The sequence below is a fragment of the Neomonachus schauinslandi genome, chromosome 1 (genome assembly GCF_002201575.2).
Source record: "Neomonachus schauinslandi chromosome 1, ASM220157v2, whole genome shotgun sequence".
Lineage (NCBI taxonomy): Eukaryota > Metazoa > Chordata > Mammalia > Carnivora > Phocidae > Neomonachus > Neomonachus schauinslandi.
The window spans coordinates 161,004,143-161,026,502 of record NC_058403.1 but is presented as its reverse complement, the minus strand read 5'-3'; the positions used below and the strand labels follow the sequence as shown (position 1 = coordinate 161,026,502).

General features: G+C 42.8%; 1 protein-coding gene across 5 annotated transcripts in view; it reads left to right on the top strand.

Moving 5' to 3' along the window:
- Positions 1-42: 42 nt before the first annotated feature.
- The window catches only part of IFT122 (intraflagellar transport 122), a 69,487-nt gene continuing 47,169 nt past the window's right edge, over positions 43-22,360 (top strand). Inside the window, exons 1-11 of one of the 5 annotated variants that reach the window (XM_044916312.1) lie at positions 43-148; positions 7,683-7,749; positions 9,242-9,326; positions 11,439-11,517; positions 13,250-13,326; positions 13,421-13,423; positions 13,593-13,730; positions 15,879-15,945; positions 17,117-17,263; positions 18,293-18,469; positions 20,420-20,495. In XM_044916312.1, the coding sequence (XP_044772247.1) occupies positions 108-148; positions 7,683-7,749; positions 9,242-9,326; positions 11,439-11,517; positions 13,250-13,326; positions 13,421-13,423; positions 13,593-13,730; positions 15,879-15,945; positions 17,117-17,263; positions 18,293-18,469; positions 20,420-20,495 (957 nt within the window). In that variant the 5' untranslated portion in view covers positions 43-107. The remainder of the gene's footprint in view (positions 149-7,682; positions 7,750-9,241; positions 9,327-11,438; positions 11,518-13,249; positions 13,327-13,420; positions 13,424-13,592; positions 13,731-15,878; positions 15,946-17,116; positions 17,264-18,292; positions 18,470-20,419; positions 20,496-22,360) is intronic. The other 4 variants (XM_044916315.1, XM_044916313.1, XM_021695227.2 and 1 more) reach the window with 4 other exon arrangements.

The window sequence follows — 22,360 nt, the reverse complement described above, 5'->3', positions numbered from 1 at the left end:
ACTGCGCATGTGTGTTGCCAGGGGTAGCGCAGGTAACCAAAGTGGCTGGCGGAGTGGGGCCTGTTGCTGAGGCGGGAGGAGGGGCCTGAGGCGTGAGGGAAGCCGCGATGAGGGCCGTGTTGACGTGGAGAGATAAAGCCGAGCAGTGGTGAGGAGCCGGGCAATCCGGGAGGAGCGGGAGGCCGAGCGCTGGCGGGGATGGCGGGAACCTTGGCGGAAACCTCCGTGGTTGCCAGGGGCAACGGGCCTGTGGCCCGGGCTGAGGACCTGAACCCTAGGTCTGAGCAACTGCAGGGTCGCCCTCCCACCCTTTTGCGGATGGAGAAACTGAGGCCTGGAGAGGGAGCTAGGGGGTTTACCACGGATGAGGTGGTGGCCTGTCGGGGCGATTTTACACAGAATCCGTCATCTTACTACCCACGACAGTGTTTGTCAGAAACGTCACAATTTTTGCCACATGCACATAAACTTGGCGTTTTTCTCTGAATTGTCTCACTGATTTTCACTCAAATATGATTTTACACTTTATGATTTTACAAGGAAACTTTATTGCTCCATGTTTGAACGTCAGTATCACTTGCTGTGGGATAAATGCGAAACTCAAAGTTGGGAGAAACAAAACGGTGTTATTAAGTTGTAGTTAGATACTGTTGCTAGGAAGCTTTTAAGCCTCTTGTCTACTGTCCTGAAGAACTGGATATTTAGAAAGTGTGGTCCAAGAGGTGTTTGAGGTGAATAGCATCAGAGCAAGACTTTTCTCCTATCCTTAATTAGAAGGTTTGAAAGAGAATCAAAAGAGAATGATTTTCTCGCCTTACGAGTCGATGTTAATGTCGTATTCCATTTTTATCAGCTAAATCCATCATACAATGAAACATCTGGGGAAATACTGACTTATTGGATAGTTCCCCCAGCCTGACCTTAAAAATCTTCCAAGCTGATCTTTTCAGCTTCCTGGTGCAGACTCTGTTTTGACCAGTGGAATAGGACCTTTAACATTCCCTTCTCTTGTCTGTGTCAGAAAGCATGCCTTCTTTCCTCATCTCCTTACATTGAAATTATAAACATTCTGTAATGTTCCCTTCGGATATGGTTTCTCTCTCTTCTGTAGTCTGCACTAGTAATAGCTAATGCTTTCTACACACCAGGCCCTGGCTAAGAACTTCATGTCTTTTATCTCATTGTCATTTCACAGTAGCCCTCTGAGCTAGTTACTGTAATTACCTCTCTTTTACTTAAAAGGAAACTGAAGCACAAAGAGGGTAATTAATTCGCCAAGGTCACACAGCAAGTAAGTGGTGGAGCCAGCTTTTTTCCTCACTCCAAAGCCAATACTGTTAGCTACTACATTAATTTTTCCTCATGTTACAGAGGTTGCAAACCCAAATGCCTGCAGGAGTCAGGCAGGCAATATAATGGGAGATGTTTATTTGCATCTTAAACTCAAGGAATTGTCTTTCCTAGGAGTAGTATGCTATTCTGCACCCCACTTTTCTTGAAACATATAGCCCTACCAGTTTATCTGTCACTTCTACTTTTTTTTTTTTTTTAAAGATTTTATTTATTTATTTGAGCCAGAGAGAATGAGAGAGAGAGAGAGAGAGAGAGAGAGCACATGAGAGGGGGGAGGGTCGGAGGGAGAAGCAGGCTCTCTGCCGAGCAGGGAGCCCGATGCGGGACTCGATCCCGGGACTCCAGGATCATGACCTGAGCCGAAAGCAGTCGCTTAACCAACTGAGCCACCCAGGCGCCCTGTCACTTCTACTTTTAATGGAAATTTGAGTTTAAAAAAAATTCTTTTTGGGCACCTGGGTGGCTCAGTTGGTTAAATGCCCGACTTTTGATTTCAGCTTAGTTCTCAGTCTCAGGGTCCTGAGTTCAAGCCCCACATTCAGGCCCCATGCCCAGCATGGAGCCTCCTTAAAAATAATAATTAAAAAATAAATTAAAGAGGGCGCCTGGGTGGCTCAGTTGGTTAAGCGACTGCCTTCGGCTCAGGTCATGATCCTGGAGTCCCGGGATCAAGTCCCGCATCGGGCTCTCTGCTCGGCAGGGAGTCTGCTTCTCCCTCTGACCCTCCTCCCTCTCATTCTCTCTGTCTCAAATAAATAAATAAAATCTTTAAAAAAAAAATAAATTAAAGAATTCTTTTTACTTTTTTCTTAACTCTATTATGAAAGTACCCACCACAAGCTGCTGATAACTAGCACCCTTGACTTTCATGTCAGAGAGTAAAAGGGAGTGGCAAGGAGTGTGGCAAACGAGAGAGCTCATGCTCTGCCTAAAAAGGGCAGCTGTTGCTCAGCTCCTGCCAATTACCACCCTACAGGAATTTGGCCTAGTGTGCTCAGATCTTCCTGTTTTTACCAGAAGCTATGAGTTTGGGTTTTTATGTGAAATGCCCTAATTTTTAAGTGTTGGCAACTAATCTAAAACTGAAATAAAACACCATGTGGGCCAAACAAAACATTTGCTGGCCAGATACTGCCTGATTTGCTCCCAGTTTTCAACCCCTGGCATAGAATTTTGTTCATTCCTCTCTTGTGGTACTTAGAATCTGTCTAGTTTAAAGAGTTATTTGCGCATCTGTTTATCCCAGAAGACAGACTATAAACCCCTTAAAAGCAATGGCTACTTCTTCTTCATTTCTAAGGCATATTCCAGAACCTAGACAAATCAGTGGTTGGTGTGATTATTTGATGGATAGATGTATTAGTGAATAAATGAATAAGTGAGTGAATGAATGATGAGTTTAGATTGATTATTTGGGTTTGGGCCCATTATAGGTTTGAAACAACTTACTAGATTAGGGACTATAGGGATTCTACAGACCAGCAATCCTAATGGCAGCTACATATGCCAGCTGGAAGCCCAGAATAAGATAAAACAAAAACTATTAAGAAAATAGATAGTGGAGGGCCCCTGGGTGGCTCAGTCGTTAAGCGTCTGCCTTCGGCTCAGGTCATGATCCCAGGGTCCTGGGATCGAGTCCCACATCGGGCTCCCTGCTAGGCAGGAAGCCTGCTTCTCACTCTCCCACTCCCCCTGCTTGTGTTCCTGCTCTCACTATCTCTCTCTCTGTCAAATAAATAAATAAAATCTTTAAAAATTAAAAAAAAAAAAAAAGAAAATAGATAGTGGAACTAAGAGATCTCAGATGTCTAAGATTAGTCCTCCGCAACTGAACCAGCCAATGTCTCCTGGTCTGCTTTTTGACTTCCAGTCTAAACTTCACATGGTAGCAGGATTTCTCTTTTTTGAGTCCTGCTGCTGTGATCCATTATTCTACTTCCCATAACCCTAGATTGACTTCCATTTCCCTTCCACATCAGATTGTGCACTTAACTAGGTGGTCCTGCTTATCCTTCCCCCTCCCCCTCTGCTTGCTAACATTTAAATTTATGCTTTCCACTTCAGCTGAAAACTCCGTTTTCCTATCCAAAACTCCTTCCCAAATGCTCTCTTATTCTTCTTCAAACTCCCTCCTTTCTTTTCTTTATTTTTTAAAAAGATTTTATTTATTTATTTGTCAGAGAGAGAGAGCACAAGCAGGGGGAGCAGCAGGCCAAGGGAGAAGCAGGCTCACCGCTGAGCAAGGAGCCTGATGCAGGACTTGATTCCAAGACTCTGGGATCATGACTGAGCCACCCAGGTGTCCCTGAACTCCCTCCTTTCTTCCTTAAAAGTACTGTTCTAGGTTTATCTCAACCATGATGCCTTATTTGGCTAGCCTGCCTTATTCCAGTCAGGACAGCATCCGCTATTACCCTCCAATTACACCAGCTAGTATTTACTGAATACTTGCTATAGGCCAGACAGTGTTTACGTGCATTATTTTATTTAATCTCCACAACAACCTGTGAGGTTGGAATTGTTACCCCATTTACAGATGAAGAAACTGAGAAGTAGCAAGGTGACATAATTTGCCTAAGATTCAAAGCAAGTAACTGGGGCTGGGCCAGATTTTGCAGAATTTGGAGAGGCACCTTGGGAATTCAATTTACAGTGGGGTGGGCACAAGTTTGGCAGAGGAGAATTTGCAGGATTTGCCCTCTGTCTTTCTGCAGTGGAATTTGACAGTGTATCTTTCTCTTAAAAGGGGGAGATAAGATGATGGGGAGAGAAAGCCATCCTCTAGTACAATAAACTGCCTGCAGATTGGTGAGCTCTCCAATCCTGGGAGTGTTTAGAGGTTGGAAGGCCATCTACAGGGAATTCTTGCTGTGTGGGGGAACTGGACTACCTGACAAATTTTAGGGTCTCCCAATTCTGAGTTTCTGTGATCTTGTCAATCTTGAAAATAAAACAGCCAGTTACTTTACCAGCAAAGTGGGTTTATTCAGGAATAGGAGAGGAATTACAATTCAGGAGAAGAAAGCTACGATGAAACACAGGCAAGTTCCAGAAACAAAGAAGAGGAACACTCTTTTGTAGAGGAAAGGGGTAAGGAAGTTGGGAGGGGTCATTATAAACAAAAAGTTCATTGGAGTAAACTGGGAGTTCAGAGTGTAGTGGCTTTTCGTTGGTTGAGTTGTGACAGTCTCTCATTGGCTGGGCTGTTGCTGGGCAAGGAGAAGAATCTTCCTTTATCTAGGGTAAGGTATAGGCTTCTTCCTGTTGGTTCTTCAGGGGGCTGCCAACAAGTAGTACACCAGGAGAGCTCCCCCTCCTGGCATCTGGACTCCATTTTAAATGAGGTTTCCTTTATTCCCTCTCACAGTCTCATGATGTAATTAAAGTCTGAGGGGTTCAAGATAAAATAGTTTTATCGATTATATTCATTTTGTGTCTAGGACAATGCCATGCATGGTGGGCCCACAAATGTCTAAAATAGGGTCCTTGCCCTTAATGCATACGTGACTATAATTAAGATAGTATTTGAAACAGAGTGAAATATAGAAGGTAATATAATTCAGAGCTACAATGAATTATACAGATCCTAAGTGCACTAAGAGTTTAGATTGGGGTAAATTGAACATTATGTTTTAGGAAGGCAAATTTCAAGACATTTAGAGAAAATTTTCACAGCTGAGAGTAAGACAGTTTAAGGCTTGGCCCAAATCAGACACTCAAATGGTTTTCTGAGAATTCAACCCAAAATGATCCTTATGAAGAAGATCCCCACAAGAACCACTTTAATGAGATTAGATTATCTACAATGCAGAAAGGAAGCCACATGACCAAGGATGACTACAAAAAAGACGTACAGATTCTCTCCAAAATCTGGTACCTCATCATAGCAACCCACAGGTGTCAGGTGCTTGCACAAGGTGGCCTATGCACCCAGAGGTGGGAGGGCAGCTCTCTAGTCTTGCTTTGTAGGTGAGGACAAGTGCTCGAACAGGACATCAGTTCTTCAGGACCCAGGTCCCTCTAATTTTCACTTTACTGCCCTGCTTCTCATGTTGTGGTACACACCAAGTATACTTTCCCCTAGGCTCAGAGAAAGAAAGTGCAGGAAACGATAAGGCCCAGATCTGTTACCATGTAATAGGGAGGAAGCTGAATAACTCAGTGTCTGTGTTTGCTTCCATCAAGAGGGATGCCCACCCTTGTCCAGCTTCTCCATCAGCCAGCTGTTGAATATATGCAGAGAGTTATTATTGTTATTATTTTAAGAATTATTTTTGTTAAAGGAAGCTTCTGAGGTCAACAGAGCCTATATAAAAAACTTTCTGAATTCTACATATAATGCCTCTTTTTTTCATATTGATAAAGTGTGGAAACTATTGCTAATTATTTTGTCAACTATGGCATATGCTAATAATAATGAAAATGAGGGCCACAAATCACAGTGGTTAGAGCTTGGGCTTTGGAGCCAGACTGGGTTTGAATTTTGGTGCTACCTCCACTCAGTAGCAGTTTATTTTCAGGCAAGTTACTTAACTTCTCTGGGTCTTAATTTTTCTGATCTGCTAAATGGGTATAGGGTTATGAGGATTAAGTTAGCCAATACATGTAAAGCATTTAAATTGTACTTAGCACACACAGTAAATAGATGTGCTTAATAAATGTTAGCCATTGTTACTGTTCAAGTACTAAGGATAACAGAGATTTGTCATATTTGACAGTACTTCAAGAGAGTGGAAGGCAATATAGCACAGACTCTATAGAGTCTTACCTGAATTGAAATTCTGGCTCTACCATTTGTTGGTTGTATGATGTTGGGTGAGATACTTGACCTCTCTGAGCTATGGTGTGCTCAACTACAAAACTGAGTAATAATTCTTACTTCACGGAATTGTGAAGATGAAATAAAATAATAATAATAATAATTTGAAGAGCTCAGCAAGAGTATCTCTGGAACACGCTCCAAGTACTCTTCCCCAGGGTCTATAATTCTAGATTACTACAGGTATCAGGTAAATTTATCCCATACTAAACTTTTACAGTAGGCTGCCCTGGCAGTGCTGTCTAGCACATTCTTACTAGAGTCACCTGAACTAACGAAATCCTCTGCCTAGGGCATTCAAGAATCATTGTAATATTGCTCTAGTCTGTTTTTCTAGCCTGATCTCTCCCTACTGCCTTGTGCATAGTCAAATGTTTCAGTCAAATTCGATTATTTAGATTATTTGCTATTCCCTACCTTCATGTCTTTGCTTGTTCTGTTTTCTTTTTTTAAAGATTATTTGTTTATTTGACAGAGAGACACAGCGAGAGAAGGAACACAAGTAAGGGGAGTGAGAGAGGGAGAAGCAGGCTTCCCGCTGATCGTGGAGCCCTATATGGGGCTCAATCCCAGGACCCTGGGATCATGACCTGAGCTGAAGGCAGAAGCTTAACGACTGAGCCACCCAGGCGCCCCTGTTCTGTTTTCTCTGCCTGAAATGCTGCCCCCTTCAGATCTCCTCCTGCATGTCTCAAAAGCCCTACTTTTTTCACGTACTGTTTTCTTCATGAAGCTTTTTCTCATCCTTTCTCCAAATCAGAACACTGCGTCTTCCTCCTTTGAATTCTGCCTAAAACCTTTACTTAGTATTGTTCTGTATTTCATCTAATCTAAGAGGTCACTGATTGTAAAATACCATTATTTTATATACCACTAAGAAAGCAAAAAATGCTTTCAAGTTAAGCTGACACATCATCAGTTATAAGACACATCCCCACCTCAGAGATGTTAACATGTGAAAAAATGTATGCTTCAGAGTTGATGACATATGGTAGTTCTTTGTGAATGTGTCTGAGTCACATCTTCTAACCGGAAGGTAATTTCCTTGAGGGCAGGGAGGGACTGTGATTTACTCATTTTGTATCTGTAACTGCCTAGCACCTAAGAGGCATTCATTAAGTATCTGATTGGTTGGAAATAATAATGATATTTTCATAAATGTCCAATTTTCAGAGACATGTGGATTCAGTAGCCCTCAGTTTCTCTAGCCTTTATAGAAGAGTTAGTGCCTTTGACTGTTGACCCTTTGAATCATCTCTGGCGTCGGGCTTCTGGACAAGTAGAAATTGGGACGTAAAGCTAACTGCCGAGTAAATTGTGATTGAATGGGCTGCCAAGGTGTGGTGGTTGAATGGAATTTGCAGCCAAATGCAATTCTTAGCCATTATTTTTCTCCCTCATACACAAGCAGTGTTTCATAATGGAAATAAAGTTTGCTTTCCTGGCCATTAGCAGACCTCATCATTTTGATTCCTAATTGTCCTTTCGTCTTGTCTTGTCTCCTGTTTAGTATATATGACCTCGCATTTAAGCCCGATGGAACGCAACTGATTTTGGCTGCAGGAAACAGATTACTGGTAGGATTGTGTCTGAGTTTCCTTTTTAAGTGCTTTTTTCCCTCTCCCTCTTGTAAATGCTCTGAAATCTGACCTCCCCCTTTTTAAGATAAAAAAGGCAAGGGCGGAAAAACCAGTCATTACTTTTTAATAGGGAAGGAAATGGGCTATTTAAAACAGGTAAGTAAACTGTCTATCAGATAGGAACCTGTGAACAATACCTCCTTTGGAGTCATTAATCTTTCCCTTTTTACTTTGAGACACCCATGAAAGAGTTGAAAACAATTAATCAAAATGCCTTTGAAAATGGACTGGTGTCAGTTCACATTTTGTCCTCCTGAAAAATTCAAGCAACAAGACTGAAGGGGCCCCCTCCCTGAGAAGCCAGATAGCCTGACCCCAACTTTTAGGCGTTGGCCTACCTAAATAATTCCATATGGATGCTGTCCTTTTTTCATATTTTCAAAGAATATAAGCTCCCTCTGGAACCTATCCCAATATATAAAAGTAATTTTCAGAGAACTCTTTATGTTTGACCTAAAAACCTTTGTATGATCTCTCCTTCCTCCTACGTAAGTCCACTTCCCCTTGCTCTGTTGTCTCGAGATATGCAGACTGACTAATCTCCATTCTCTGTATGGTAATTACATAATCTTAAAACCCTGGTTAAATTGTTCTGCAGACTTCTCGCCAGGGTAAACAATCCAAATCCTTTTACTTTTTTCTCAAAGATTATCTTCTTCAACACTAACCATTTCTGGAGAGTTTTGCCTTGATTACTCAGATAGTGTGTTTTTTAAATTTCCACATATTTATATATGTTACAGTGCTACAAAATATCCTAAATCCAAATTACAGCTAGTTTTTATGATATTTCCTTTGATTTGCAAACCCAGAGTTCAGGTCTTTGACTTTCAAACTCTTGATAGCAGATATGAAACATCCTTTAGGGGCAGGGCTAGTACTAAAATTTAATCATGTTGTAGTTGGCTCTTTGTGTGTGCTAGCTTTATTTGGGAGGGTCTAGCTTGATTGGTTATATATCCAAATTCACATACACTGAGTGAACTTTGTAGAGAAGTTCCACAGAGTGAACTTCTATTTCTCAAGGATTAATGGCATGTTCCTGGACATGTAATTCACAGAGTTAGGACCTCTACTTTTTGGGTTTGTCCACTTCTCTCACGTTCTTTCTGGTTTCTCGGTGTAGTTTTTACTTGATACAAATTTAGAATATTGACAAATATTTTGTTATATAAACAAAAATAGCAGCAACCTGCAGGAATTCTAACTAATGGATGTCATGTGGATAATCTGTACTTTTGTCTCTCTCTCTCTCTCTTTTTTTTTTTTATGGGGGGAGGCGCAGAGGGAGAAGGAGAGAATCTTAAGTCTGTAGTAGGTGGGGCTTGATCTCACAATCCTGAGATCATGACTTGAGCTAAAATCAAGAGTCGAACACAACCAGCTGAGCCACCCAGGCGCCCCTGTACTTCTGTCTCTTTTTTGCCAGGTTTATGACACCTCTGATGGCACCTTACTTCAGCCCCTAAAGGGACACAAAGATACTGTGTACTGTGTGGCATATGCAAAGGATGGTAAGAGTCTGCTCTGATTTTACACTCTCTGTAATAGTGTCATAGCTGCTCATTTTTCTCCTTAGTCACTCCTTAATACAACTTGTAGTTGCAGAAGATAGTTAAGTCTCTTGGGCTTCAATTCAATCATTCAAGTCAACAAATATTTATTGAGGGCCATCTATGTGCCAGGCACTATTCTAGGTGCTTGAGATAATTAAGTAAATTAAACAGTATGCTGAAAGTAGGACAGCATAAGGGGAATTGAGAACGTTGGGTGGGGCAGGGGATTGGGTACAGCAATGAGTAGGGTGGTGAGGGTGGGCTTATTGAGACAGGGACAGATGAGCAAAGACTTGAGGGTGGGAGGCAGGAAGATTCTGATAGTGGGCATCTAGGGGAAGAGAGCTCCTCGCAGAGGGAAAAGCCATTGCAAAGGCCCTCAGGTGAGAGTGTGCCTTCCAGGGGCTTTGGCAGAGAGAATCAGGGGGAGCAGTAGGGGATATGGGTAGGGAGGTAACAGGTATGGATGGGGTGGCCAGATCATGTTGGCTGTCATAAGGACTTTGACTTAGATTCTTAGTGAAAATAGGGGAACCACTAAAGACTTCTGAGCAGAGGAGAGATCTAATCTGATTTATATTTTAAAAGGATCCCTCTAGCTGATGTTTTGGAAACAGCCTGCAAGGGGCGAGGGTTGGGGCAGGGAGACCACTGAAGAAGCATCATCCAGGCAAGTTTTATAACATTATTGATGGTGGCTCAGACCTCTGAGAGAAGTGGGAGCAGAGGAAGTAGTAAGGAGTGGTCAGATTCTGGATATGGTTTGAAGGTGGAGGCAATAGGATTGCCTGACAGATGGTGTGTGTGGTGTGAAGAAAGGAGGCAGGGGTGACTGCAGAGATTTTAACCTGAGCTACTGAAAAGATTGGAGTTGCTTTCTACTGAGATGGGAAAGGCTGCAGGTAGAGATACTTACAGTGGAAGATCAGGAGTTCAGTTTTGGACATGTTGAATTTGAGAAACATTGATGCTGTAGGAGAGAGGGGAAGGACTTGTCAGAACAGAGTCATTGAGTGGGCAAGAGGAGATGGGATCTAGGACTTAGATGGGACATGGTGGAAGGTAGAGGGTGTCGCCACTGGGGCTGGCAGGTGGAGGCATGTGGTATCAGTAGTCTAATGGAAATTCTCTTCCATTCTTTCAGTGAAATAGGAAGCAACATTACCTCAGAGTGAGGATGGGGAGGGAGGTGTCAGAGAGTTGAGGAGAAAGGAAAAAATTGAAAGTTGCCACTTAGGAGAATGGCTGAGTGGATGTACAGTGAAATCCCAAGCAACATGTAAACTTGCAACAATGTCATTAAGAAGTAATTACTTGTTATATGTTGCCTCTCTCTAGTCCCATTCTTTCATAAAGCCCAAATAGTGTGGAAATGAAAATCTCATTTGTTGCTCTTGCTTAAAGCCTTTTTCTTTGGGATAAAGAGCAAGATCTTGACTATGACCCTGAAGCTCCTAGAGATCTATCCTCCACCTACATCCCCTTTGGCCCTTGGTGTTCCATGCTGGTGCTTCTCAGCCCCTCAGACATACCAGGCTTTTACTACCTCAGGGCCTTTGCATATCTTTTCTGTCCTTGTGGATAGGTCTTTAGCTTCTCTTTGCACCTGGCTAAGCTTTGCTCATCCTTTAGGTCTCAACTGAAGGTTCTCCTCCTGAGAATCCTTTCCCTCATCTAAATTAGGTCCCCCAGTTATTCTCTTTCCTAGGACTCACTTCTTAGCACATTATATTTGTGTTGGGTTAATTTCATTTAACGCCTTCTTTTTCCAATAGACTAAACTCTGTGAAAGTAGGGATCATGTGTGCTTTAATCACTACCTAATCCTTAGCACAGAACATGATACCTAGCATGTGGTAGGCCCTCAATACATTGTTGTTTACTCAGTGCCAGACAAAGCAAAATTTGAACCCAAACTTCCTGACTGCCATCCAGTACTAATAAGAAAAAGAAGTAGAGAAACAGCTGACACTTATTAGTTACCTTAAAGAGCTAGTTTTCTAAGAAATACTCTTTGGGAAATGCTGGTTTACAATAAATGTGACAGTTTTCTTTTTAAAACACTTTTAGGCAAACGCTTTGCTTCTGGATCAGCTGACAAAAGCGTTATTATCTGGACCTCAAAATTGGAAGGCATTCTGAAGTACACGTAAGTAACCATTTAGGTGTACAGTATTGTTGGTTTGATTCTTACTGAGTTACTATAGCAAAAGCCCCTTGGAAATAATATTAGGAAGAACTTTTTTCTCTGCAATTGAACTTGAAGTTAAGTTGTAGGAGTATATGGTAGATATAGGAAAGCTGGGTAATGAATACATGAATGAACATTTCTTGAGCATGCCTCGCCTGGCCAGCACTGAGCTAAGAGTTTTCATATAGCTCAGTTTAGCTAATCTGACACCACAGATTCCACCCCACCCAAACCTGTCCCCTTTTAATGTCCCCATTTCAGGGATTGGCCTCACATCCACCCAGTTTCAACAGACAGAAACCTGGGGTCATTGTGCTCCAGGCTTCCTCTCTGTAAGGGCTCTGCTCATGTTCTTCCCTGTTCCTCCACTGAGTTAACCCCTACTTGTTCTGCAGATCTCAGGCTCAGATGTTACTTCTTCTGTGAAGCTGTTTCTGGTCCTCTAGACTCAGGTCTTCTTCCTGGCGTTTCTCACAATTGTAGTTTTACAGTTATTCTGGTGATTGAGTGATATCTCCCATCAGCCTATAAACTCCGTGAAGGCAAACACTGCATCTGTTTTTGCTTACCCCTGTGTTCCTGGTGCCTAGTACAATGCTTGGCCCATAATTAGTACTTAGCAAATGATTTTTTTCTTTTTTATTGTGGTAAAATACACATAACATAAATTTATCATCATAACCATCTTTTAAGTGTACAGTTCAGTAGTGTTAAGTACATTCATGTTGTTGTACAAAACGTCCATAGCTCTTTTCATCTTGCAAAACTAAAACTCCATACCCATTAAACAACAAATATTCCCTGGGCCCTCAGCCCCTGGCAATCATTATTTTACTTTCTGTCTCTATGAATTTGACTTCTCTAGGTACCTTATATAAGTGGAATCATATAGTATTTGTCCTTTTGTGACTAATTTATTTCACTTAGCATAATGTCCTCTAGGTTCATCCATATTATAGCATGTTCTGTATTCCCTTCCTTTTTTTTTTTTTTAAGATTTATTTATTTATTTTAGAGAGAGAGAGTGAGCGAGTGAGTTGGGGGAGGCGCAGAGGGAAAGAACTCAAGCAGACTCCCTGCTGAGCGTGGAGCCCAACATGAGGCTCAGTCCCAGGACCCCGAGATCATGACCTGAACTGAAATCAAGAGTCGGCCACTTAACCAACTGAGACACCCAGGCACCCCAGAATTTCCTTTCTTTTTATGGCTGAGTTATATTCTAGTGTATGTGTATAGCACATTTTGTTTTTCCATTTATCCGTCATCGATGGACATTGAGTTGCTTCCAATTCTTGGTTATTTTGATTGCTGTTATGAACATGGGTATACAGATCAACAACTTTGAATGACTGAATAAATGAATAAATGATGAATGAGGTTATAAGTGAAGTGTTACCCAGAAGTGAATAAATAAAACAGATGCTGAGATGCCAGGTGTGGTGCATGACTTACTCATCTTTCATTGTTGTCTCAGGATTTGCCACGTTTCCAGATCTTGGCCTGTAATATCTTTTTTTTTAAAGATTTCATTTATTTATTTGAGAGAGAGAGCGCGCGCGCACAAGCAGGGAGAGCAGCAGAGGGAGAGGGAGAAGCAGGCTTCCTGCTGAGCAGGGAGCCCGATGCGGGACTTGATTCTAGGACCCTGAGATCATGACCTGAGCCGAAGGCAGACGCTTAACCGACTGAGCCACCCAGGCACCCCTTGGCCTGTAATATCTTCATTGCACCTCCATCCTGTATTTCCAGGCCTCCACAAAGCAATAAGTAACAGCCATCACCTGTGTACCTAGTGGTAGGCTAGGTGCTTTACTTCATTATCTTATCAGTTCACAAGCCAGAGGTACCTAGCGTCCTGGAGGAGGTAGCATTTAAGCTAGGCCAGTCTCGTGGGTAATGTCTGAGAGATGAAAATGGTGGGTGAGGGGCAATCCAGGGCAGGAGAATTCATCCCTGTGCTTTTTGTTGGTCACTTGCATAAGAGCTTATGGTGTGTAGTCAGAGAGACTGTGGGCTCATCATAAAACCTTCAGTTGTAGCCACTGAAACATCTGTGGTTTGCTGCATAATAATCTATAGTTGTTTACTTCTTAGACACAATGATTCTATCCAGTGTGTCTCCTACAACCCTGTTACCCACCAACTGGCATCTTGTTCCTCCAGTGACTTTGGTAAGTTCTGATTCCCAAAGTCTTTTCCTGGAATTACTGAAAATCTGGGCAAAAAATGTGGTTGTTTCATCCTGAGAGAGTTAATGCTACTCCCCTCCCTTCAATGGCTGAGGGGAGGCTGGCAGTTATTCTTTAAATTATGTAGAAACCAAGAGAGTGAATGGTAACAAAGTCTGGTAAGCAATCTGGGAGACAGCAGGAAGGGCCCCAGGGAGGGAGATGGTTAAGGGTGGGAGAACACAGGCATGACTTGGTGTTGCCGCCTCTGGGAAGCCTTCCAATCTCATCTGGCAGGAATAGGTCATTATGGCCGCCTCTGTGTTCCCAAACATCCATGTGTGTGTGAAATTCTTCACTGTTTCAACTGTGCTTCTTGTGTAGCATGTCACCAATACTTGTTCACTGGCTGTAGCTGTCCTTCCTGAGGTGCTGGATGCCCTGAGGAGCTCACTGTGGCCCCATTTATGGCATTGGCATGGTGCTGGCACAGAGGAGAGGCCAGTGAAATGGCCATCGAGGCGGGGGGAGGGAGCAGAGGCCTTTAGGTTATCTCTATTCAAGGTCAGTTCTGGTTTTCAGCTCATCCGTTCTTTCTTCCTTGCTGAGTACAACAGAACAGGCATTATCGAGGAATGAGAGGCCATGTAACCCTTCTCAGTGTTTCACTGTCCTTATCTCGGATGAACATGTTCCTACCCTGTTCATCTCATTGACAGAGTTCTGAGGTTCAAAAGAGAGAATATAACGGAAAGCACATTGTATAAATAAAAGGGAAAGTGACCGTCATTCATTAAAAATTTTAGCATTTTCTCCATGTGAGGCACTGGTCTGTGTGCTTACTTTTGTGATTAAAAAGACAAAATAATTACAAAAAAAAAAAAAAAAAGAAGACAAAATAGAATCCCTGTCCTCAAAGAGCTTGTGGTTTGGGGCAGGTGGGGAGGTAGAATTTGTAAAAATATGACATCAAGTAATAATAATAATAATATTTGTTGAATGTTTAAGATGTGATAGGCACTGTGCTGAGAGTTAAAATGAATTCCTATTTGAGCTCTGTGACCACCCCTGAGGTCAGGTATCATTCACATTCTCACACCACTGGTGAAAAAGAAATGGAGCTTAGAGTGGTTCGGTGACTCACTTGAGGTTGCCCAGCCGTTAAGTGGTGGAACCAGGGCTTGGACCTAGGCCGTGGGATTGCATCTAGAGCATGATCTGGCAAACAGTGCTAAGGGAGACCCAGGAGGGAGAGGTTTCCTCCACTGGAGGCTCTAGACAGGCTCAGTGGAGCATAGATAAGATATGCACAGGTTGAAACATTTGGGGGAGGCATTCTGGACCAGGGGGAGGGGGAAACAAATAGCTTGCTTGATGTTGCGCTTGGCTTTGTAAATACATTATTGCCCTACATTTACCTTCTTGATCAAACTTCATGGCTCAGGCAAAGAGTAGAATTTGCTCATGTTGCCTAGACATACACCTGTTGTAGGGCAATGAGCCACTAGCGGGAGGGAGTAAGCCAAAAGTGGCCAGTGTGCCTTGGACAAGGCATAACCTGGGCAGGGTCAATGTGCTGTGGATGAGGCCTGGAAGAGGAAACTGATTTTCAGGAAGCATCATTAATTACTTCAAATGCTAAGTTGTGCTCTGGTTGCAATGTAATAGTTAAGAACTGTCAAGTTGCCATTTCTTTTGAGTTAAAGCTCTGAAAAGTTGGTTAGAAATTCACCAATCTATCCTCCTTTTTTTTTTCTTTTTCTTTTGAAATAATTATAGATTCTCTGTCAGTTGCAAAGATGGTAGAGAAGTCTACCAGGAAAGGGGGCCTGGCACAGTGTGTTTATATAGTTTTGCCCTTTCATCACCTGTGTAGATTACCATTGCCACAAAGACACTCCTTTGTCGCCATCCTCCTCCTATTATTCCCTAACCCCTGGCACCTGATAACCATTAAGCTATTCTCCATCTTTATAGAATTTTGCCATTTTGAGAATGTTATAAAATGGAATCATATAGTACATGACTTTTTGAGATTGGCTTTTTTCACTCAGCATAAAGCCCTAGAGGTGTAGCAATAGTTTGTTCCTTTTTTATTGCTGAGTAATATTCCATCCAATCTGTCTTCTTTTATATTATTTTATGTTGAAGGCTTGTGGTCTCCTGAACAGAAGTCTGTCTCCAAGCACAAATCCAGTAGCAAGATCACCTGCTGCAGGTAAGTTAAAGGTAGCTCTGAAGGTAGGTTTTACATTCCCTTCTCCCAAACAGACTCTCAAACTCCAGTTAGTTCACACAGTGGAAAAGGTCTTGTGTGACCTAGGTGGTTTGGGCCCCTGTATTTTCTCTTTTCTTTTGTGGTCTCCTTGATGGGAAGGACCCGTGCCTTTGATCATCAAGCAAAAGAGAATGACAAGTTGCCTTCCTGCAATTATCTACCAATAGGCCTCCTCATCCAGAAGCTACACTCAGTGGAGGTTTTCTGGAGGTTCCAGGCTGTCCTTGTCCAGGCAGCATGTATGCTAGAGAAAGCACAGGCTTTGATACTAGACCTGGATTTGAATCCAGATTTAGTCACTGACAGGCTCTGTGACCTTAGGAGGTTTCTCATTTGACAAATGGGGATAAAAATACTGACTTGATAGGGCTGCTGTGAAATGCACACAAACTAAGGAGCATAAAGCAAGCAGCACAGTGCCTGACATACAGTAGAGACTCTATAAATGGTAGCTATTCTGGCTGTGCAGCTTCTGAGTGTACCCTTTCTTACATTCAACATCTGTTAAGCACCTATCTGTTCAAGAGGCTAGGCATACACCAAGACACAGATTCTGTTTTTAGGCATTCTTGAAGTGGGAGGAGGTTGAAATGGTGAGTGGGGAATGGAGGCTGGCCCAGTGATGGGGGCACAAGCTAAGGGCTGTCATGGAGGTATGTACAGAAAGCTGTGGGAGCTCAGAAAACGGTGCTACTGTCTTCACATTTCACTGTTGATTTTTTTTTTTTTTTTTTAGATTTTTTATTTTATTTATTTGACAGAGAGAGACAGCGAGAGAGGGAACACAAGCAGGGGGAGTGGGAGAGGGAGAAGCAGGCTTCCCGCAGAGCAGGGAGCCCGATGCGGGGCTCGATCCCAGGACCCTGGGATCATGGCCTGAGCCGAAGGCAGACGCTTAACGACTGAGCCACCCAGGCGCCCCTCTCACTGTTGATCCTAGAAATAAATGGGGCTTGAAGTTTGATCCTCTGATTTTTACATCAGGACCAGGATGAGCACTGCTGTTGCTGCCTCATCAGACTGTATTTCAACCAAGGCATCATCCTCATTAGTTTTATCTTCTCTGTGTTCCTTTCCTTCTTCCCATGCCCTTTGTTGATTGTATGAACAGCTGGACAAATGATGGTCAGTACCTGGCTCTCGGGATGTTCAATGGGATCATCAGCATACGGAATAAAAATGGCGAGGAGAAAGTGAAAATCGAGCGGCCGGGGGGCTCCCTCTCCCCCATATGGTCTATCTGTTGGAACCCTTCAAGGTGATCTTATAGCTGTCCTCCTTCTAGGACAAATACTATTAAGAAAAAGGGCTTTCTCTGCAGGCTGAGTTCTTTCTCTCTTCCTAAGGTCTCCATCCATTCAAAACCTTCTCACTCCATTTGACTGATCTGTTTTGGAACCCATTCCATTTGGATGGAATTTTTTAAGAGCCCATCTTGAGTTTTGGAATGAATCCCAGAGATTTTAGCAAAGCAGATGAACTATGTAGGCCAGCCTAACGTGTATGTGTATGTGTGTGTGTGTGTGCATGCATGCATGCTACAGAAAGCCCATTTCTTTATGAATTAATAGCTCACCTCTTTGCTGTGGCTTTATTTTGGTCTTTTCCCTTTTTCATTTCTTCCCTCCAAGTCTGGGCAGAACATGTGCCCACCGAATAATAAATAGCTATTTCATGAGCCTTTTTTTGCTGCCCTTGCCAAAAAAGTAATAATTAAGTCTAGAAATGTCCCCAAAGCCTGTAGTTCCACAAATGATTGGCATCTACCTTCTCAAACCTTACACACTTTTTCCATCTTCTGCCCATGTGACTTTAAAGGTAGACTAATAGCTTTAGGTGCTCTTTGTATAATCATCTAATATTAAATTCCCAGTATCCCCCAAAGAGTCCTCTGAAGGTAAAGGACTTAATTGTTTACCAGCCCAATGTCATTTTACAGGTGGTACCTACTTGATTTAGAAGGTTATTTGATTCCATTGCCTTTCTTACACCAGATTTTTATGCTTCTTCCTGAATAAGCATGTCCAGCCCAGGGCTGCACCATGCATGTCTAATGCCTTCAAAGGCCATTAGCCTACCCCAGAGTTCCTGCTGTTTGATTTTGTGGCCACAAATGACTTTGTGGCTTCAGGGTACCATTTTTAATTCATGAGAAGCAGGATGCCCAGTATAGCTGGTTACTGTCCTCTTCCGGGCAGGGTTCAGGGGCTTCTTGACAGGTTTTGAAATTATAGCTTTAGTGCAGTTCTAGGCAATGTGATTGTGAACAGCCACTTACTGTCTACAGCCGATGGGAGAGTTTCTGGATGAACAGAGAAAATGAGGATGCGGAGGAAGTCGTTGTCAACAGATATTTTCAGGAAATCCCTTCCATTCTGAAGTCAGCAGTGTACAGTAGTCAGGGTAGTGAGGCAGAGGAGGAAGAGCCAGAGGAAGAGGACGACAGTCCCAGGGACGACAACTCGTGAGTGTGTCCCAAGGAACGAGAACCCTCCTTGGAGGGATCCAGGCCCCAGCGTTGACCTGCCAGGGCAGACACTGCTCTGAAGCTCCATTCTAAGTTGGGTTGGGGGAATTGTGGGTGAAAGCTCCTCCAACATGGGGGAACACACCTTTATAACTTGTGTTATAAAATTGTTCTTTGGGAAACTTAGGAACTACTGAAAAATCTAAAGGAGAACCAACTTTTCTGTAAAACCCTATCCCATGAGGGAACCATTGTTAGCATTTTAATGTATTTCCCCTCAGTCTTTTAGTGTGTTCATATGATTAACTAAGTCATATCTGCTCTTCTTTTCTTCCACTTGACCATCATAAAGTGAACTCTTTCTGGTAACATTAGTGGTCCTTTTAAAAACATGATTTTTAATACCTGCATAGGATATGCTGTGTAGATACACCATAGTTCATTGAACATTTCCTCTATTACTGGACATCTTTCTTAGCCTATTCCCCTCTACCTTACCTTGCATTGGGTAGGACATCTATCAGAGAGGAAGCCCTTGCCTTACCCACCATCCTCACACCCAAATCCCGGCTGTCTAGGCATTCTTTCTTTTTTTTCTATCGAGTTTACCTATAAGGAAAACATCGGCAGACTGGAGTGGGGAGACTGAGGGAGCCAGGATGTTCTAATTGGGCAAAAATGATCTAGCTTGGGACTTTCCAAACTGCTCTATGGTACCTGGGGTTCCTTAGAAGGAGGTGGAGGTGGGGGACAAGGAAAGGAGGAAAGGGTGAGCCTCAGATCCCTATCTCTGCTTCAACCAGAACAGCCCCTTTTATTGCTTGACATGAGTTTTCGTTTTGGTAAAGAGTCCCACTGCCAGGAATAAAAAAGAGCAAAGGGAAAAAGGAGATTGAAAACCACCAATCCAGCTCATGTATGTGGCTTCTGTAAGAAGGCTCTCCATGGGCTGGGTTCCTGTATTGTGTTTGGACCTCAGTGCAAATCATACAGAGTTCCCCTGCAGGTCTCTTCCTGTTAACATCCCCCTCCATCTTTGTCTTTTTTCCCTTAGTTGTGAATTAGTGCCTATATTTGCCAGTTTGCCACCCATGGCTGGGTTTTGCAGACGAGGCTGCACCATGCCTTGCCTGCATATCTAATGGTGCTTCCAGATGACCGACCGCAGGCCCTGGGCTTGAAAAGCTTGAATTAATAAACAAAGAGGAGGCAACATTAGATAGAGTAAGACCAGGTCTCAAGGGCTGGGAGTGTCTCTCTCTTGAACTAGATTCCCAAGTAGCTTGATCTCCAGCCTCAGCTGAAGAGGTTTCTTCTGTGTGCTGGTCCTACAGCCCTAGTCCCAAGGCACTGATACTGATAGGTACTCAGTTTCAAAGACAACTGTTGGTCTTCAGAGAGCCCACTATATTTTATTAGATCCAGTCAGAAACCATTTCACCTGTTTGAGAACCCCAACTATGAGAGAACTTAGCTTTAGGTGTTAATTTTCCTTCTTCAGGAAGAGCAAGCCAGCTTCCCTTTTGTCCATTAAAAAATCAGATAGCCCATGCCTTTCCATGGCAATAAACTTGCTTCTCCACCATCTCCCCACATTTTATAGTACATAAGTAAAAAGCAGTCTTGGCTCTATCACCTTGCTCTTTCTTAGCACTGCTCTCAGGAAGACTTGAAATGAGGGGTTTAGCCTCTTCACTGTGGCAGAGCCACATAGTAGGGCATTCAGTGAAATAACAGATCCCAGGAGGATCACCTTGCCTCATCCCACTGGACTGATTGATGGGCTGGCCCACATTACAACTTCTGGCCTCCGTATTGCTGTATAACATTTGGCAATCTGACAGCCTGGCCAGCACTTTCTTTTTCCTGTTGTTTGTTAAACCCTTAGGGCTACAGTTATCAGTAGGCCATGGCCCCACATAACCTCTTTTGTCTTCTGTTGATTAGAGAGGAACATAATGATATCCTGGCTGTAGCTGACTGGGGACAGAAACTCTCCTTCTATCAACTAAGTGGAAAACAGGTATGTAGCTCTATACAAACCCAGTGGAAATACTGTTTTGGTCATGCCTATTATAATCTTTTTTCACTTTCAAAGATTATATTATTAGTAATTATACTTTATTATTGTTAGCTCCTGTTTATTGAGCATTTACTTTAATACCAGGTACTGTGCTCAGTGTTATTACATACTTTATCTCATTTAATTCTTACAAAACCCTGTGAAGTAGGTACAATTGGTTATCAACTTTGTAGAAATGAGTAGGCAAGACTCAGAGCAGTGAAATAAAGATTATGCCTAAGGTCCCACACTGCTAGCAAATGGGTGGCACCTGATCTTGAAACCCAGATTGTTTTGACTCTAAAGCCTAGGTCTTAGTTATGACTCTATCTTCCTTTATTTGCTTTATGCATTCTATAAACATTAATGAGCACCCACGGAGGCCAGCATTTCACCTATCCTAGGAGCTACTGACAGAACTGTTAATGCCTCTGCATTAAGGCTGGTAGGGGCACAGTTGATAGCCAGTAGCCCCAGTGCAGCATGATACATGGTGTCTTAAAGAGATGTACAGACAGACTGTTACAGGGACACAAAAGAGGATAACATCACTGCTTGGTGGAAATGGGAGATTTTGTAGAGGTGACCTTTGAGCAAGATAAACAGGAATTTGCTAGGCAGAGGACAATTGAGAATAGTGTTTCAGGCAGAGGAAATAGTATCTGCAAAGGCAGGGAAGAATGAAGATATATGTCAACTCAGGGAATAGCAGGTTGTTCAGAGTGACTGGATCCCAAGAATTGTGGACAAAAATGAAACTAGAAAGGAAGATGGGGACATGATTGTTTTTGGGGGTTTTTTTTAAGATTTTATTTATTTATTTTGACAGAGAGAGACACAGCGAGAGAGGGAACACAAGCAGGGGGAGTGGGAGAGGGAGAAGCAGGCTTCCCGCGGAGCAGGGAGCCCGATGTGGGGCTCGATCCCAGGACCCTGGGATCATGACCTGAGCCGAAGGCAGATGCTGAACGACTGAGCCACTCAGGCGCCCCATGGGGACATGATTCTAAAAGACCTGAGTCATGTGGATTAGGAGTTTGAACTTCATATACTATAAGTATTTAGGAGCCATCAATTTAGGTAGGGAGTGACTTGATCAGATTCCTGTTTCAGAAGAATTCCTTGTTTCTGTGGAGGGTGGATTAAAATAGAACCTGGTGGTAGGAAAACCTGTAAGGCTGGAGACACCAAGGATTAGAGTGAAGGTGGTGTGGGTGGCTCAAGTACCACAGCCAAGCAGGTGAGAAATACAGCCTGTTCAGTGGAGCCTTTGTTTAACAATATCCTTATTCCTCAAAACATGTCCTGCTAGAAGGGAGGGGTTTCAGTTATGTGTAGCCCAGCTTTGAGGCCATTTCTTTTCTACCTCATCTTACCATTGGTCTCTTTTTTTTGTAGCTGAGTAGAGAAAAGATAAGTGTCTTCTGAGTTTGCCTTGGCTGATTTCCCCAAACCCTCACTTCTAATTATCTTGCATCTAGCCCTGGCCTATCTGTTCATTCACTTAATGTGTGTATATCATTATTCAACAAATATTTATTGGCATATCTATTGTGTACAAGGCACTGGGCATGGGTATTGGAAGTTCTTGGGAACAAATAACCACACTATACCGTGAAGGAATGGAGTCTTGTTGCTATACTGAAAATAAAAAAGAACCTGACTTGGTGGTCAGGGCCATGGGCAATATCTTGCATGTGTAGCACTAGAGCTCATGCTGTGGCCCAGAGTTTTTGAATGATAAGCAACCTCACTCTGCTGAGATAATCCAACTGGCTTGGGACAGTAAAATTGTTTCCTTAGTTGGGTGTCTTTTAAATCTGGGA